General features: G+C 51.9%; 1 protein-coding gene across 1 annotated transcript in view; it reads right to left on the bottom strand.

Moving 5' to 3' along the window:
* Positions 1-17,861, bottom strand: part of SYNJ2 (synaptojanin 2) — a 162,868-nt gene extending 145,007 nt beyond the window's left edge. Inside the window, exons 1-2 of the mRNA XM_006882758.1 lie at positions 17,735-17,861; positions 10,630-10,648 (exon numbers count right to left, since the gene is read on the bottom strand). Coding sequence (XP_006882820.1) covers positions 10,630-10,648; positions 17,735-17,861 — 146 coding nt within the window. The remainder of the gene's footprint in view (positions 1-10,629; positions 10,649-17,734) is intronic.
* Positions 17,862-18,601: the final 740 nt, after the last annotated feature.

The following is an 18,601-nucleotide window of genomic DNA, read 5'->3' as shown; positions in this document are numbered from 1 at the left end:
GGCTGTCACCCTGCACCCCTGGGCTGTCACCCTGCTCCCCAAGCTGTCACACTGCTTCCTGGGCACTGTGACCCTGCTCCCCGGGCGCTGTGACCCTGCTCCCTGTGGCCCGCAACCACACCCGCCGGCTCTCTAACCTCCCATCTCCACTCAGAGCCCCCGCTTGGACGCACCCAACCTCCTGATGAATTACCTGGAGCAGCAGAGCTGTCTTCTCTTCTCGAGGAGAATTTTTCCAACATTCAGTAGTCATCAGCCAACAGTTAGACTCACACCAAGTATAAAAATCCCCAAAGCCAACCCACTGCCTTCGAGCCCATCCTGACTCCTGGGGACCCGCTCGCAGGCTTCCGGCCTGTGAATCCTCCCTGAAGAAGACAACTCGCCTTTCTTCCACGTGCTGGCTGGTGGGTTCAAACTTCCAACCTTCCAGTTGGCAGCCTGACACACAGTCCACTATGCCACCATAGGCCCAGGCACACAAACACCCTCTTGCTAACCGAAAGACAGTGCAGATTATTCTTAAAATGCTGGACAATATGATGAAAGAGGCCTTAAGTATATCAATGGGTAACAATAAGAATGTACGACAGCAGCCACTGAACTGCATCACTTATGACACACTAATAAATACAGAGGGGCCCTGGGAGCTTCGTCATAAGGAATCGTGCTGTGAGCTCCAAGGCTGAAAGGCGTGTGGTTCTAATGCACCAGCCACTCCACAGGGAGCAATAAGCATTCTTCTCCCGTGTCATTTACAGCCTCTGGAAACGCGTGGGAGGGTCACTTAGGAGTCATTTCCGAGCTAACAGTTCATAATGACAATGAAAACCTTTATTTTGTCTTCCGAATTTAAGTTGAAATTTTAATTTCAAAAATTGTAATTTTTAAAGAAGTCCTTGTTTTTTTGAGCAGTAATCTAACCTGAAGATGAAAGTCTTTGTTTTTTTTTCTCAATGTTTTAAAAGTTGTGCTTTGAGAGGATTGTATACAGAACAGATTGGTGTGCCATTCCAGCATTCACACATGTTTTACTTTATGGCGCTGCTTAAGCAGTCCTCATGCTTCCCACTATCCCTGTGGCTCCCTCCATCCTCCCCCTTCTTGTCCTCTGGGCTCTGACCCTGGGCTCAGTCTGGGCTCTGGCCCCGGGTAAATGGTGCCCTGTCACCTGCTGAGCGTTCTAAGGACTAGAATCTCCCGCTGACACTGTTCACCTTATACTGCTTTTGTTTTTTTAACAATCTCTTTTTTTCTTTTTCATTTTTGCTGCCATAGGAAACAGACAGAGCCATGGAGTGATAGCCTCATGCATTTTTATTAATTCATGAGCAGCCAATAAAAAATGCACAGCATCAGATTTCTAGGCTTAGCTTGGGCTTCAAAAGCCATCTCAGACTTGGCCCTGCCAGGTAACTTCCTCCGAAGATTCACATTTCCGAGTGGTTGTGGGTTGAGGTGTGTTATGCTCCATGTTACATTTGGAGGGCACGTGGAATCTCGGGAAGGAGTGGCAGTGGGGGTTGGAGGAGGAGGCAGAGGCGGGGGGCTGTGACCCCTGCTGGGGAGAGTGGTGAAGTCAGGGTAACCCCTTGCATTCAAGGCTGGGGCCAACCTCCCACCCTGGCGGAGGACCTAATCCCAATATGACCCCTGGTCCTGGAGGGTTTACTGGTCAATGCAGGGGATGGAGCTGCCCAGACAGAGGCACTGTAAGGCTCTGTGTCACCTGTCACCCAGTGCATTAACCTCACCCTTCTTCACCTGCCAGTCAGGTCTCCTCCTAGAACAATGAGTGAGATTTAGGGTGTCATGGGGGCGGAGCCAGGAAGGGTGAGGTTGCAGAGTTGACGCCCTCCCTTGAAGAAGTGTGTGTGTGTCACCATGAGTTACTGTACCAGGTGGCGGTGGCAGCCCTAGTGATGTCACCACTGTCCTGTGTGGTCCAGGGTCAGCACCACCTGGGACCTGTTACACATGCAGACCCACTGGCACCACTCCAGGGATGGCCAGAGGCCACTGTGTTGGCCAACAGTGAGGAGGGATGCGGGTCTCGGCCATCCCCTAAAGACTGGCCGGTCCCCCGTCTAGTCACCATAGCCACACCCAACCACCACTTTGTCCCACGAGCAAATGGCAGGCTCTGGATGCCTCCCTGGCTTGCATCCCCTCCAAGACTTCAGACTAAGAGGAAAAGCCAGGCCAACCCATTTCTCACAGACTCAAAGCTACAACGATGCGTCGTCCTGAACCAAAACCTGGTCTTTCCAGATGAAAAGGAGTCACTCTAAGGGTAAAAAGTAGAAAGGGAGGGGCCAGGAAGGTCAGGGGTTCGTGTCTCCAGAGACCTTGTTACTAAGATCACTTCCTGGGCAGAGGGAAAGGAGGGTCCCCTGGGTTGGCGCTGGGGAAACTGGAAAGGAGTTAGAGAGGCATCCCTGGAACATTCTAGAACTGGTCCTGAGGAGAGAAAGCTTTCTCTGTAAACCACACTGCTGACACAATCAGGACAAACAGACACCTTCCATCTGTCAAGGCCAGCCCGGCAGGGGTCCCAGCCCCACAGGGATGAGAACCTGTGCCAGGGGCTGGACCTCACAGCCCTTGCTGTTAGGGGGTGCTCCCACCCCATCCCCAAGCCCTCATCAACACTGCAGCCAGCAAAGCAGGTGGAGACTCAAGGGGCCCACACATCGCTTTACAGGACCCAGGAAACCTATGCTCGTCACCCATGTGCCCAGGAGGTCCCAGGGCGACGCCAAGAATTCAGGGTCCTCCGCTAAAGAAGGAAGGGTGGGTGCCTTTGAGCCGCGGTGTTGGTGGACCATGTGGAATACACCACTGACAGCTGAAAGAACAAATCCACCAGAGCGCTCTTGAGAGGAGGGGTCCGGCCCAGGAGGAGAGCATCCTGCGTGGGTCAGCAAAGGGTCAGCAGAAGAGAGGGAGACTCTCGGCGAGGGGGACACAGCGTTGGGGACTCAGGGACAGCAATGGCTGCGAGGAGCAGGCAATGTTGTGTTTGTGTACAGGGCCCTTCTTCGTCATCACCTCGGGACGCCATCTAACAACGCTAACCGAAAGGTCGCCACTAATGCTCCAAGGAGCTGTGCTGCCAACCCGAAGAGGTGCGGTTCAAATCCACCGGCTGCTCCACGGGAGAAAGATGGGCAGTCTCCTCTGTTGCTATTAACAGCCCCTGACACACAGGAGGGTCAGCTATGAGTCAGCCCTGACTCGACGGGACACAGCAACAACATCACTTACTGCTGTCAGGTCGGATTCTCCCAGAACTTGCGGTGGCTTTGAACCACCAGAGAGGGCTCATCTTAGGAATAACAGGGCAACTCCCGACCCACGAGGCCAACGGAGCTCCCTAAGATCAATTTCAATCCATCCAGCGGGGCTGCGGGAGAAAGATCTGGTGAACTATTTCCCTAACAAGTACAGCCACCAAAACCCTATCCAGCAGTTCTCCCGTCATGTGGGAACGACTCAAGGACAGAGGGCTTCCAGTTGACCGATGGCTGTCCTCTGAGTCTGTACCTGAGACACTGGTGCCTAGAGACCCCAGAGCCCCCCGGTACTGCTAGGCTGATATTCATGCACTTTCTTCGGCAAACACTGCACTCCTCATACACATCAGACATTGTTCCGGGGCCGGGGAGGTCCACGAGGGTGACCAGGTCACAGCCACGGCTCAGCCCTGCCCTCAAGGAGCCCACCCATTGCTCCTAAACACCCAACACCACCCACTGTTAGGAATGGATGATGGGTGCCCAGGTGGAAAGGCTGCCCCGTGACAAAGCTCCGGTCAGATGACAAGCTGAACCCAGCCCAGGCTTCCTGCCCAAGGGACACCCTCGCTCAGCAGCCTGGCCCCTACAGACCACATGTGCTTTCTGAAATCCAGAGATAAACAGAGATGTGGTACAGAGATGGGGTCCCCTTCCACACACACGCTGTTCTGAGAACAAGATCTGACTGCCATGGCCACTCCCAGCCTTATTTACATAAACTGTCCCTCAGCAGAGCCGGGAGCTCAGCCTTCAGCCTGTGTCTCCAAGTGTAAACGCAACTCATTAAGGACGACCTTGTGGTGAATGATTAAATCCATACACTGATCCACGAGGCTACTAGTGGTCGTCACCTTCGAGAGCAGATGCTTCCAAGGGGCCGCTGGGTGGGTCCGATCTGCCAATCTTTTCCCTCACACTGCTTGCTGTTGTTGCTGTGTACCGCTGAGTTAGAAATGACCCTCCAGAGGGTTTTCAGAGGCTGCTAATCCAGGAGGAAATTGCCCATCCTTCTCCAGTGAAGCAGCTGGTGGATTTGAACCATAAGCCTTTGGGATAGCAGCATAGCTCCTTACCACTTGGGCACCAGGGCTCATGGTGGAGCCTTGAGCTACTTGCACCACCCAGGGACACCTCGGGGAGCTCTGGTGGCAGGGTCCCTAGGGAGTCAACTCTGCTAACCCCAAACTGAGCCGCTTTGGTGGTTCAAAGCCACCAGCAGCTCATGGGAGAGAGAGGGGCAGCCTCCGCCTGTATGTTCACAGCCTCGCTGGAGGCCCAGCGACCAGGCAGTTCCAACTCAGCGGGCGGGGGGAGGGGGGCGGGCAAGGAGTTGAGTTGAGCTGAGCTGAGGGACATCTCGGTCTATGGCAAACACGGTTTCAATCAAGCTGGCCTGTGGTTAAGGAGCCCTACAGGTGCTGTGGGCTAAGCCCTGGGCTGCTGAGAGGTCAGTGCTTTAAATTCACCAGCTGCCTCTGCAGATGTGACAGTGTGCTTTCGTGAAGACTGCAGCCTTGGGACCCTACGGGGCTGTTTGCCCCTGTCCCCAAGGCTGAGGGGCAGAACTCCCCTGTCCCCAAGGCTGAGGGGCAGAACTCCCCTGTCCCCAAGGCTGCAGGGCAGTACTCCCCTGACCCCAAGACTGCGGGGCTGTACGCCCCTGTCCCCAAGGCTGTGGGGCTGTACGCCCCTGTCCCCAAGGATGAGGGGCAGAACTCCTCTGTCCCCAAGGATGAGGGGTTGTACTCCTGTCCCCAAGGCTGCAGGGCAGAACTCCTCTGTCCCCAAGGCTGCAGGGCAGAACTCCTCTGTCCCCAAGGCTGCAGGGCAGAACTCCTCTGTCCCCAAGGCTGCAGGGCAGAACTCCTCTGTCCCCAAGGCTGCAGGGCAGAACTCCTCTGTCCCCAAGGCTGCACTGAGATGAGACTGACTGGGTTTAGTTTACTGGTCTGTTTAAGCAGCTGCCGATGCAAAGCAGCCCACAGGGAGATCCTTGAGCGAGTAACTCTCTCTCCAGGTGGTTCCCTCTCCAGGTGGGATGAGGGAACAAGGACATGAGGAGCTCACCCGGTGAACATGGCCTGGAGCGGTGGGTCAGGAAGGGCGGGCAGGGAGTCCTGGAAGTGGTCAGCAAGCAGCAGACTGTTCTGCCTCGGGGTGAGGAACACTCCTTTGTAGCACACGCTGCCCCCTGCAGAGGCAGCCAGCGCTGGAGCCACTCTGGGGCTGTGTGTGTGTTGGGGGGTGGCCACCATACCACCCCATCCTGCAAGGATGTGTGAGGACCCCACTTTTGGGTCTCATTCAAGGCCTGAATCTATTTACTTGCGGATTTAAGGGTAGAAAGTAAACAGAATGCCTGATGCTCAAGTGCACACCTGGACCAGCCCAGCTACTTAGCCAGAAGCCACAGCGGGACCTGAGAGCCGAAGGAGAGCTAGCTGCTCGAGGTGTGTCACACACACACACACACACACACACACACACACACACACACACACGTTTACATGTGCACATACCCACAGTGCATGTGCATGACACATACACATACATATCCATGCAAACAATGTGCACACGTGTCTCCATGGATGTGCACAGGTCTACAGAAGTTCAACACTGCAGCCTACAATATGGATTGCATCTCAACGTCAAGAAAACAAAAATCCTCACCACCTGTTCTGCAGGCAACATCATGATGGACAGATAAAGGACTGAGACTGTCAAAGATGTCACCTTACTTGGATCCACAATCAATACACTTGGCCCAGCAGTCAGGAGATCAGGAGACATATTACACTGAGAAAGTCTGTAGTCAGGGACCTCTCCAAATTATTGAGGAGCAATGGTGTCAGCTAGAGGAATAAGGTGCGCGTGATTCAGTGGCCAGGGCCTTTTCATTCACTTGCTATGGATCTGAGAGAAAGACAAGGAATAAGAATGATGAAGACTAGAGAGGATAGAAGGAGAATTGACGCCTTTGAGCTGTGGTGCTGGAGAAGAGTACTGAATGTACCATGGACTGCCAAGAAAACAAATAGATTCATCCTAGAGAGGGTTAAACCAGGCTGCTCCTTGGAGGCAAGGATTCTGGGGCTTCGCCTGACATATTTTGGACATGTTGTAAGGAGGGACAGGTCTTTGGAGAGAGACATCATGCTGGGCAGAGTAGAGGGACGGCGCAGGAGGGGAAGACCCTCTATGAGGTGGATTGATTCAGTGACTGGGGTAATCGGGATGGGTGTGTCAGAGGCAATAAGATTGGCACAGGATAGAGCAGGGTTTAGGGCTGTTGTACATAGGGTCGCTATGAGTCACAAGCGACTCGACGGCACATAACAACAACAACAACAAATGTGGTGTTGGAGAAGAATGCAGGAAAAGAGAGGAAGACCCTCAACCAGGCAGACTGACAGTGACTGCAGCCAATGGGTTCAAGTGTGTCAGAGATGACGAGGACGGCACGGGTCGGGGTTCTGACTTGTTGTTCCTGAGCCATGAGTCATGTTTGACTTGACAGCACTGAACACCACCATACACTACACACACCCACACTGCCTGGAGCCACACACCACCAGTCCTGTCTCACGAGCAAAGCAGGTCTCTCCTGATGACCTGTGGGCTCTGGGACCAGAGTAGGATGGAAGGCTGCACCCCAAAGGTCTATTTTAAGGCTTGAATCACCCCCACACATGCTCACAGTAATGAAAATGCCAACACATGAGACGTGATGTGGCAAGAAGCCCAGGGGAAGCCCCGCTCCAAGAGCACCCTGTCCCCCTCACGCTGTGAACAGCTCTTTCCAAGTGGTCACTTTGGTGTCATAAATGTCCCTGGTTAGAACCTCAGGATCAGTTGGCACTGCCCCACCTGCTCTGTTTATGTCCATCCTGTGGATTTGAATCCTGCTTATAAACGCCAAGACAGAAGGTATTATATGCAGTCCAGTCAACTATGACTCATACAGACCCTGTGAGCAACAGCTCCGAACTCTGCTCTATCCTGAGCCGTCTCAACGTCTCTGACTCCTTTACCACAGTCACGGTGTCATCTCGTCCAGGGTTTTCCTCTCCTGTGCTGACCCTCTACCATCCCAAGCATGATGTCCTTCTCCAAGGACTGGTTCCTCCTGGAAACATACCAAAGCATATGAGACAGACCTTCAAAATCCTCGCCTCCTATAAGCAACCTGGATTCACTCTTTCTAGGACAAACTTGTTTGTTCTCTTAGCAGTCAGTCCATGGTATGTTTGAGACTTTCTCCAGCACCACAATTCAAAGGCATTGATTCTTCTCCTGTCATCCTTAGTCATTGTCTAGTTCACTGGCACATAACAAGTAATTGCAAAGACCATGGCCTGGATCAGGGGCACCTTAGTCTCGAGGGTGACAACAACTCACGTCATGCAGATGAAACAACCTTTCTTGCTGAAACTGAGGCAGACATGAAGTGTTTGCTGCAGAATGTTGAGGACTATAGTCTTCAATATGGATTGAAGCTCAACATCAAGAAAACAAAGATTCTCACCAATGGGCCAATTGACAGCTTCATGATAGATGGAGAAGAGATTGAGATTGTTTTTTAGCAACTTCAGTTTGCTTGGCTCCAGCAGCTGGGAAATAAAAAAAAGACGAATTGCATTGGGAAAGACTGCTGTCAGATCCTCTCCAGAGTGCTGAGAAGCAACAATGTCAGCCTAGAGACTAAGGTGCGCCTGATCCAGGCCATGGTCTTCACAATTACTTGCTATGACTAAGGATGACAGAAGAAGAATTGATGCCTTTGAATTGTGGTGTTGGAGAAGAGTGTTGAACATCCCATGAACTACCAGGAGAACAAACAGGCCAGTCCTGGAGAGGGTGAAACCAAGCTGCTCTTTGAAGGCTAGGATTTTGAAGCTCTGACTCACATACTTTGGATACATGGTCAGGAGGTGGTCAGTCCTGGGAGAAGGACATCATGCTTGGAAGGGCGAAGGGACAGCACAGGAGAGGAAGACACAGGATGAGATGGACTGACTCAGTGACCGGAAAGGTGGGGTTGGGTCTGTTGGAGACGATGAGATCGACTCAGGACAGGGTAGGGTTCAGAGCTATTGTATACAGGGTCACGTAACTACAAGATTCCAAGGGTGTTGACTGTGGATCCCAGCAAGACCTAATAGTTCACAGACCCCATAAATGAAAACCTTGCCTGGCATGTAACCAACAAACTCGAGATTCATTTTTCAGAAAATGCAAAGCTGGGGTGGGGGGGCTGTAATAAAGTGGACCGTGCAGTGAACACGAGGACTCTGACAGGGAAGGATGCTTATGCTCTTCCTTACTTTCATGTGTTTAAAAATTCCCACAGTTAGGGAGCTCTGGTGGCCTAGTGGTAAGAAGCTGCACTGCAATCCCAGAGGTACATGGTTCAAATCCACCAGATGCTCTGCTGGAGAAGGAGGGACAATCTCCTCCTGTCCCAGTCAGATCTGATTTGATGGTACACACACACACACACAAAATAATAAAATTAAATATAATTTTTTTAAAAAAATTCCCACAGTTAAAAATTTTTTAAAAAAATCAGAAGCCTCTGAGCCAAAACAGGAGGCTGACCCGGGCTGGGCTGGTGGCTGGGTCTCTGCGTGAGTTAGAGGTGGAGGGCTGCGTACACAGGGACCCCGGGCAGCGCTTTGGAAATACTGTGCTGAGAACAATGCCTGCAAGGGGAGGGTGGCCAATAGGAGTCACTTTGGGGCCCGGGCACTGCCCAGTGCCCACTATGGCACTAGCCTTGGTTCCGAGGCCCTGTGAAGGGCAGCTCACACAACTCTGCTGAGCTCCTGTGTGTCAGAGTCCAACTGTACCCATAGTGCGCTTCAATGCCTGCTTTTCTAGCCATTCTCCAGAACTTTCTTCCAAGGCACCCACGGGGAATCAAACCTCCAACCTTTCAGTTAGTAGCTGATACATTCATCATTCACATCGCACCCCAAGAAACAAAACCAACCACAACCACGGAATCCATTCCAACCGCTAGGTCTCCTCCACCACTGGGTTCCTGAGGTTGCAAATCTTCACAGGTGACGACTATCGTCTGTGGAGCAGCTGGTGGATTCGAACGGTCAACCTGTTAGTTAGCAGAGCAACTCCTAACACACGACACCTCCAGTGTTCCATATGCACCAACCACAAACTCCCACATGCTCTTGTGCAGGTCAAACTTCAAGTCACTGACCTAATAATAAATGCAGTTCACAGAGGGGAAGGGACAGAGGTAACAAAGGTCCAGCCCCACGTCCAGACACGTTCAGCCCTGCAGCCTTTGCACAAACACAGCCGCCTAGCAGAACCTGGGCTCAGCGTTTGCACAGCACCTTGTCCCCCAGAAGCTCCAGGTAACTTAGGAACTCTAACTCCATGTCTCTCTTGCTGACTCGCCCACCTCCTCGTGGCCTATTTGCAGCGGGATGAGGAAGAGAGAGGGTTTGCTCACAGCAAACACATCTACAGCCTCCAGAACCCTCCCTCTGCCCTTGTGGTGCAGCTGTCTAAGGCTATGGAAATCTATAAGGATGTCAGAGGCCAATGACACCACTCTGCTCCTTCACCCCGGACACACACCATCTAAAAGAGCCCCACAGAGAGAGTGACAGACAGTAAGTGCTTTTTGTCCCCATATGCAGAGAGAATCTGGATGCTGTTTGTGGACTGTGGGCCAAGGGAAATTGCTACGTGCAAGGGCTTTTTATGTTGTAGTTTCTCACCATCGAATCAGGTCACCAAGAAAATGTTCTATTTTAAAAAAACAAACCAAACCCTTTTAAACTGGTGCCAGATAGGTTGGGGTTAGGGTTTTGGGCAGCACATGAAAGACTGAAACTCAACCTCACTTTTGAGAAGGAATCTGGGTTGGTCCATCAACAATCGTCCAGCTGGCAGGCTTGAGGGTCAGGACTCTTATGTCACATGACAGTCACTTGCCCTTGAGGAGACCCTGACTCCTGGGACCCCATGCATCAGAGAAATGTCCAAAGGCTGGAGGTTTTGGAAGCCAGTCACCAAGGCTTTCTCCCAGGGTTCCCATGAGTGGACTTGAACCTGCAAACTTTCTGTTGGCAGCCAAGGTCATTAACTGTTTATCCTACCAAGGTCTTGAACCCTAAAGCCCCAGTCCAGTTCCAGAGACTGACTATCTCTGGGTGTTGCCAGGAAACAATCAGAAATTTAGGAACTCTGGTGGCAGCGTGTATACATGGTGGGCTCTGACCCACAGGCTGGTGATTTGAGGCCACTGGTGCTCCCTTGGAGAAAGCTGGGCCATCCGTTCCCATCAAGATCTCTAGACCTTTCCTTTGAAGTAGAGTCTCCGTGGGTTCAAGCAAAGGGCATTTTTTTCTCATTTATTATTATTATTAATTTTAATAATGAAAGTTTACAGAGACTATGGATTTCCATTCATTCATTGTTGCACTTTTCTCCCTGCCCAACCTCCCCCCCCCCCCCCAGTTCGCTCTTCTCTTTGAAAAGTAAAAGAAAAATCTTTCATTGTTATACAATCCCTCCTCCCAAGTCCACTCCACTATGCAGCCTTCGTTCTGGACTCCTGTCATGACAATAATACCTAATCATACATCAAAGGGCATTTTTCAAGTCAGGATTTTTCTGGGACACAGCAGGCGGTAAACATAGGATATGTGTTGGAAGAACATGTGCTAGGGGGTGTCTGCTGACTCCCCCAAAAACAGCAGAGAGCACCAGACAGATTCAGGATACCTGGGGAACGTGAAGAGACGTTTTCTACCCAGGAATCATCCACGCACACACCCTTCAGCACGAGGAAGGCCCAGCACTGAAAACCAGCAGAGCTCAGAAGAAAAATAACCCTGAACCTCCCGGAAAAGGACTCGGAGGATCAGGGGCCGGTTATGCATCTGCCAGGAGGAAGAGGCGGCTCAGAGGCAGATTTCCCACCTTCCACCCCAGAGACCCGGGTTCAAGTCCAGGCCAATGGGCTTCACCCACAGCCCATCTGTAAGGGGAGACGTGCGCACTGCTGGGAAGATGAACAGGTGTCAGCAGAACCTCCAGACCGAGATGAACCAGGAAGAAAGGTCTGGCAATCCACTTCCATCTTACGGATCACAACACCCCGAGTTCCCAAATGATGATGAGGATCACACAGGGGACCCAGCAGCATTTTAATCTCTTGTGCCTGGGGTCCCCAAAAGCCAGTGTCAACTCCACAGCAGCTAACAACAACAGCACGAGTGTGTGTGTCCCACACAAGAGCAGAGACTGCAGCTTCCCGGTAAAAATGAGCTTGCTCCCAACCGTGCGACACAGGCTGCCGGAGGAGCTACAGAACCAGGCCAATTTTTCCTCCGCACCTCTTGTGTTAGACATGCTCAACTTCCTAACGGATGCCGTTCAGGCGAACTTTCGGGTGGCTTCTGCTGTAGGGAGCAGCAGCCGGGCTCAGCAAGTCGTTAGTGAGCTGCACACAGTGGACACGGTGGCTGAGATGACAGACCAGCTGACGGTGAGTTTGCACAGGGTTATGGAATTTGGCAGTTAATAGGAAGCAACAAATTTATTGAGATACCAAAATATGCCAAATAATGCTAATAGTGTTAGTCCCAGGCAACTTTGAACTTGTTGTTAAGTGCCGTCGAGTCGTGGGAGACTCATAGTGACTCTATGAATAAAAGTCCTTGACACTTGCGTGACTTTCATCCTTTCTCCAGGTTCATGGGGTTTCCGGAGGCAAGCTATTACGAAAGTAGATGCCTCTCCTGCTTCCAAGCTTGTTTTAATCTAAAATATCATGACATCCTCCATGTATATGAACAGTTTGAAAAATCAGTGTATGAGATGTATCTGCAGAAGGAGAGAATTCAGAGGTCATTTTGGTTCAACCCAGTGAATAAATCACCATTTACAAACGAGCTCCCAAAGTGTGGGAGACTTATTTTGGGGAAATTATAATGGAAATGTCTTCTTTGGTTAAAGCATAACTCTCCTTACTATGTCTTCACCCCTAAGGTTTGCCTAGCTTGCAACATAATGTTTCTCTTTTTCTAGTTATAGCCTTTCTTTTAATTCTTCATATTAGATGGGTTATTAGTTATAAGTCTTTATATAAAAGAATCTACTGCTCAGACACTGATGTGTCAAATGTGATAAAGGTTACCCATGGTGGACAGTGTTTGGTGGAGCTCTCCAATTAAAACAAGCTTGGAAGCAGGAGCGGCATCCACTTCCAAGATGGCTTGCCTCCGGAAACTCTATGAACAGTGCTCAGGCCTTTTCGCTCATAAGTTCTCTATGAGACGTCTACGACTCGATGGCATCTAATAACAACAGCACTCCCAACTGTGTCAAGAAGTGGAGGGCCTGCACTGCAATCCCAGAGGTACGTGGTTCTAATCCACCAGATGCTCTGCTGGAGGAGGGGCAATCTCCTCCTGTACCAGTCAGATCCGAGATGACGGTACACACACACACACACAATTTAAAAAAAGAAGTGGACAGCAGGGACACTGAGCCTGCAAACACAGGTAGGAAGGAGGCTCAGGCCCAGAGCTGCCTACTCTGTAGTATTTAAAAGGTTGAAACAACTTTTCCAAGATTCTTCAGTTCGTTCTCCCCATCAGCAATACCAGCAAATGCTACGGCTGCTTTGTACAAATAGCTCCATTTCACTGAAGAAAACCAGCTCTATTCAGACCAGTCCATGTCCCTGGATGAGGCAGTCAGTTAATGTGTCAGATGAGTGACCCACGATTTGGAAGTCCCCAGAGGTGACTCGGAGGAAAGGCCTGGTGATCTCTCCCAAGAACTCTGCCAATGAAAACCCTACCCAGTGCAGCTCTACTCTGAGTGAAAGCTGATTCAGCAGCAACTGGTCTGGTTGTTTTGGGTCACGCAAACAAAGGTCTCCTGACAAACAAATGCTAGGATATTTAGCAGCTGTGTTACCTGTAGTACAAAGAAATACGAACACACACGGGCAGGAAGCCTTTGATTAATGCTGCTGTTTTGAAGAGTCACCGAGTCAGAACCAACCGATAGGTGAGCCTCCAGCTGGTTTTCAGAGGCCGTAAACCACCCGGGAGGAGACTGACTGCCCAGCTTTCTCCCTCGAATCAGCCGTTGGATTCCAACCACGTGACTGTGCCTTGGCAGCTCAACTCCTTAGCATTAAGCTACCAGGAAAATATAAAGGAAAGGAGTGCATCAGGGATGCGTCCTGTCTCCCTCTCTTTCCAATCTCTATGCGGAACAATCACTTGGGAGACTGCACTTTATGAGGAGGAATGTGGCATCAGGATTGGAGGAAGAATCAACAACAACCTGTGTTATGCGGATGACACAACCTTGCTTGCTGAAATGAAGGAGAACTAGACGCATTTGCTGCAGAAGTTCCAGGACTGTAGTCCTTAATACAGATTGAAGCTCAACATCAAGAAAACAAAGATTCTCGTCATGGGGCTAATTGGCAGCTTCATGACAGATGGAGAAGAGATTTAGATTGTTTACAGTTTTAGCTTGCTTCATTCCACAATCAACACTCTTGGCACCAGCAGTCAAGACATCAAAAGACGAAATGTTCTTGGGAAAGCTGTCAGGGACCTCTCAGAATTGCTAAACATCAATGATGTCCATCTGCAGGCTAAGGTACAGCAGATTCAGGCCATGGTCTTAGCAATTACTTGCTATGCATCAGAGAGCTGGACAATGACTAAAGATGATAGAAGAATCATCTATCCTTTGATTTGTGGTGCTGGAGAGAAGTATAAAACATACTATAGACCACCAAGAGAACAAACGGGTTTATCCTAGAGAGAGGGAAACCAGGCTGCTCCTTGAAGACAAGGATTTTGAAACTTCACCTCACATACCTTAAGCATTTGGCCAGGAGGGACCAGTCCCTGGAAAAGGACATCATGCTTGGAACGGTGGAGGGATGGTGCACACATGAGAGGAAGACCCTGGATGAGACGCGATGGCACATAACAACAACAGCAACAGCAAAAGATAAAGTAGAACTGGGTTTCCAAGGCTGTAAATCTTTAAGGAAGCAAACGCCTTCATCTTTATCTCAAGTTAGGGCCGGTGGATTTGAACAACTGACCTTTCGGTTAGAAGCCGAACGCTGCAAATTCTACTCCTTATACCCTCTGTTTTGGAATCAATCGAAAATGTAATGCAAATGTTCCTCAGCCCCAATTTACTTTCTTAGTGGGACCCACACATTATATTACAGTCAATAAACATTTTAAAGTCTTCATTTTAAAAAACCTAGTGTTTTTCCCCGCTCGCGACTTCAGAGAGGAATTCTTCAGTGTGCCTGAATCGGACTTAGCTGCAATAATCCATGGGAGGAAGCTTCGCCTATCTTTCGTGAAGCAGCTGTTTGGCACTGTGAAATTCATCTCTTGGGCCTAAAAAGTGTGCTCTGAGTTGACATCAAATATGGAATGGAAATTTTATGGGTGTCTTTCAAGCGTTTACCAAGTGACCAAATCCAGACTTCTCAGGGCACGCATTGGGATAATCTGTTAATAACTTAATCCACCCTTCACTGCACATGTTTGATGCTAAGAATATTGGAGACATTGTTTCAACGGTCAAATAACTGCAAACAAACCAGAAAAGTCGAGGCTACTGAAATGAGCGGTGCTGTTGTTGTTAGACACCGTCAGTCAGCTCCGATTCACACCAGCTCCATGTACAGCCAAGGCAAAGCCCTCGCAGTCTTCACAGTCTCTGCTGTGATAAACCCATTAGTACAATCACTGTGTCAATCCAGCGAGGCTGTCAAATCAGCCCCAACGTGTGGTGACCTCATGCGTAACAAGACTGACCACTGTGGTCACCAGCTGATATTTCAGAGGTGGATCACCAGGCCTTTCTTCCTGTTGTTGTTAGGTGCCATTGAGTCAAGTACAACTCATAGCAACCCTATGAACAGATCTGAACCCTGCTATCCTGTGCCAGCCTCACACTTCCTGACACACTGGAGCCCATTCCAGCAGTCACCGTGTCAATCCACCTGGTCGAGGGTCTTACTCTCCTTTGCTGACCCTCTACCTTTCTGAGCACCATATCCCTCTCCAAGAAACAGCCCCTCATAGCAACATGCCCGACTTGTGTGAGGCAAAGCTTTGTCATCTTTGCCTCCACAGGACACTCGGCTGTACTCTAGGAAATATCTGTTTATTCTCTTAGCCATCCATGGAATGTTCAGTGCTCATCTCCAACACCATAGCTCAAAGGGGTCAATTCCTCTCCTGTCATCTTAATTCACTGTCCAGCTCTCAGATGCACAGCAAGTGATCAGAAAGATGATGGCCTAAATCAGATGCACCTTAGTCCTCAAACTGACATCATTACTCCTCACTGACATCATGACTCACTGTGATCATTGGCTGATATTTCAGAAGTAGATCACCTGGCCTTTCTTCCTAGTCTATCTCCATAGAAAGATGTTCAGTATCAAAGCAACAAATCAAGGCTCCAATGAGAGGTGGGGCTGGACCACATTTGAATCACAGATTGGGAGTCAAACCCCTTCTCCCTTTTGGAAAGCAGGAATGCTACCACTGAAAGAACCAAATCAAGACACTGCCATGGATTCCAGCTCGTCGAGCACCCACAGGACGGAGCAGAGCTGCCTCTACACCATTCCCAAGGTGGTATACCTTCCTGGAAGCCGCGTGCACAGCTTTCTTCCATGGGTTCTGGTGGGTTCGAACCACCGACCTTAACCACGGGACCCCAGGCTCCTTACTGAGTTAATAAGCCCAAACCCACTGACATGGTGTAACTTCCAATTCAGTGGCCCCACAGGCCATGAGCAGGACCGCCCCACAGCGTCTGCACGGCTGAAATCTTGACTGGAGCCACTGTGTCGTCATCCCTTGGGGATCATCAGCCTTCTGCTCAGCGTCTGCACTCTGTAACCAGTGTGCAAGCAAGGCCCCTACTGACAGAATGCCCACACCCACTAATGTCTAGTCAACCCCCTAGAAACCCTCCACTGGGCTTTGGAGACTGTGCTGCCAACCTAAAAGCAAATGGTTTGAATCCACCCCCTGCTCTAAGGGAGAAGGCTGTGAAATCTACTCCAGTGTGATTTACTGCCTCTGAAAACCCACTGGAAGGTCAGCTATGGGTCAGTTCACACTCAACAGTACACAACAACAACAAATCTTTTTTCCCCCTTCAGCTTCACTCAGAACCAAAGTACCAACACCCACTGAGTGAACTGCTCCTGAAACAAGCCTTAACAGGCTCAGATTGAGCCATCTTTCTGCCGTGAGCAATGGATTTGAACCCTAAACCTGTGGGTTAGCAACCCAACAGCCAGTTCTCTAGGCCACTGAACGAACGAGGAAGCCGCGGTGGAGCTGACCAGGTAGGCCTACACCTCACAAGGCCTCAGGCACAGGAAGGCCAGGGAAAGACTTACCTGCGTGCCTGGCCACCAGGCCACCACCTTGGGGACAGGTGACTGTGTGCTCTGCAGTGTGGGACGGGGGCGATCCAGGGGCCACGACCTCAAGCTCCTAACCATCCTGCCCACTTTCGCTCACTTCCTCGGGAACGCTGGCAACGACACAGGCTCTACCAGGAAGCCACGCACAGTATGACTTGACATACAGCCACGCGCTAGTCAGGCAGCCTCACCCGGGCCAGGCAGCGTGTCTGCAGGCCTCTTTTACTCGGCTGTAAAACGAGGAAGGTAAGGGTTCTCTCCTCGTGGAGGTGACGTGCGCTGTCTCCAGCGTCCAGGCCACACCGCCACCTCGCGACAAGGGCGTCTCGCGCAGGTGCGGCAGCGCACAGGTGGTCTCCGGGGAGCCGCTCCCTGGGGCAGGTTCAGGGCCGCGCCCAGGGACGAGGGAGTCTCTGAGTAAAGGGGCGTTCCCTCTCGTCCCCTCTGGGAGTGAAGTCGGACTCACAAAACCAAGGGCCACCCCGGGATCCTCATCACCGGTGCCTCGAAGTGCAACCAGATCTGCGAGAATCTGGAACGCGCCCCCCGGGAGACGCGCGCCCTAAAAAGCTGGCACCGAGCAAGCTCCGGGAACTGCGCCTGGGGCGCACTGGTGGCGGGCGCCCACCCCGAACAACGCAGAACTGTCCTCAGCCTTCGTTCCTGCACCACATCCCGAGCCCCAGCCGGCCCCTGAGCACCGCGGACCGGAGGTGCCATTGCTGACCCTGGGTCAGAAGCGGGGGGGGGGCGGGGGGGGACAGAGCAAAAGAGGAGGAGATATGGACCAGGGACGGGGACTCCGCTGGAGAGGAGGGGGCAAGGCAGGACAGAAGAGGACATGGGCCAGGAATGGGGACCCCCGAGATGGGGACAGGGCAGGAGAGGAGTGGACAGAGAAAAGGACCAGCTGGAGAGGAGGGGCCGGGGCCGAGGGCGCAGCACTCACCCAGCGTGGCCACCGCGCCGGCCTCGAAGAGCAGGCAGTCCTCGCGGCCGCGCGCCTCCAGCAGGACACTGCTGTCCCCCGCGGGTTCCAGGCGCCGGAGCAGCCGCAGCCCCTTGCTCAGCGCCATGGCGGGGCCGGCGTCGGTCCCCGAGCTCCTGCGCCCGGAGTGCACTTCCCGGAGTTTCACTTTGTGCTGCGCTCCCGCCGGCGCAAGCTCCTCCCCGGCCTCCTTCCCTCCCCTTCCTCCTCCTCCTCCTCCTCTCCAGCTGCTGGAAGCAGGCGCAGGGGAGAGGGCGCGGCCGGGCGGATGCCCTCCGGGGGCGCAGCCGAATTGACTCGGCCCACTGGGGAGGGTCGGTGTTCCGAGGGCGGGGGGCGGGGGGCGGCGGACAGCCAGATGCCTCGCATTCCTCGAGGTGGAGGAGGCCGAGGGGCCTGGAGCCTGTGGACTTCAGAGGACGCCCAAGGCCTTATAAGGACTGCAGGCCTGGGGCGCTGTCTGTCCGGGAGCTGGGGAGCCACCTGGAGGCAGCGAGGGCCTCCCTGTTCCCCTAGAGTGCTGGGTCTCCGCTGCGCTCCGCAGAGTCCCTGGGAAAGGCCCCTCCTCCTGTGCCTCAGTCTCCCTGTCTGTGAAGTGGGAGTAGGAGCGTTGTGGAGAAGAAAGATCTTGCTCCGGGGTAGATTCTGACCCATGGTGATGACACAGTAGAACCAGAATCAAACCCACCGTCTTAGAGTCAATGCTGACTCTTGCCCCTCTGTCCCTCCATAGGGTGTGAGTCTTCACGGGGAACTCCTCTAGATTCGAACTGGCAAGGTTTAGGTTAACAACCCAGCACACTGTGCACTGCCAGGACTCCGTTCTAA

This window comes from Elephantulus edwardii, unplaced genomic scaffold, assembly GCF_000299155.1.
Source record: "Elephantulus edwardii isolate Elephantulus edwardi_28Jun2011 unplaced genomic scaffold, EleEdw1.0 scaffold00024, whole genome shotgun sequence".
Lineage (NCBI taxonomy): Eukaryota > Metazoa > Chordata > Mammalia > Macroscelidea > Macroscelididae > Elephantulus > Elephantulus edwardii.
Note: the sequence above shows the minus strand (reverse complement) of the source record. Positions and strands in the feature narration are given on the sequence as shown.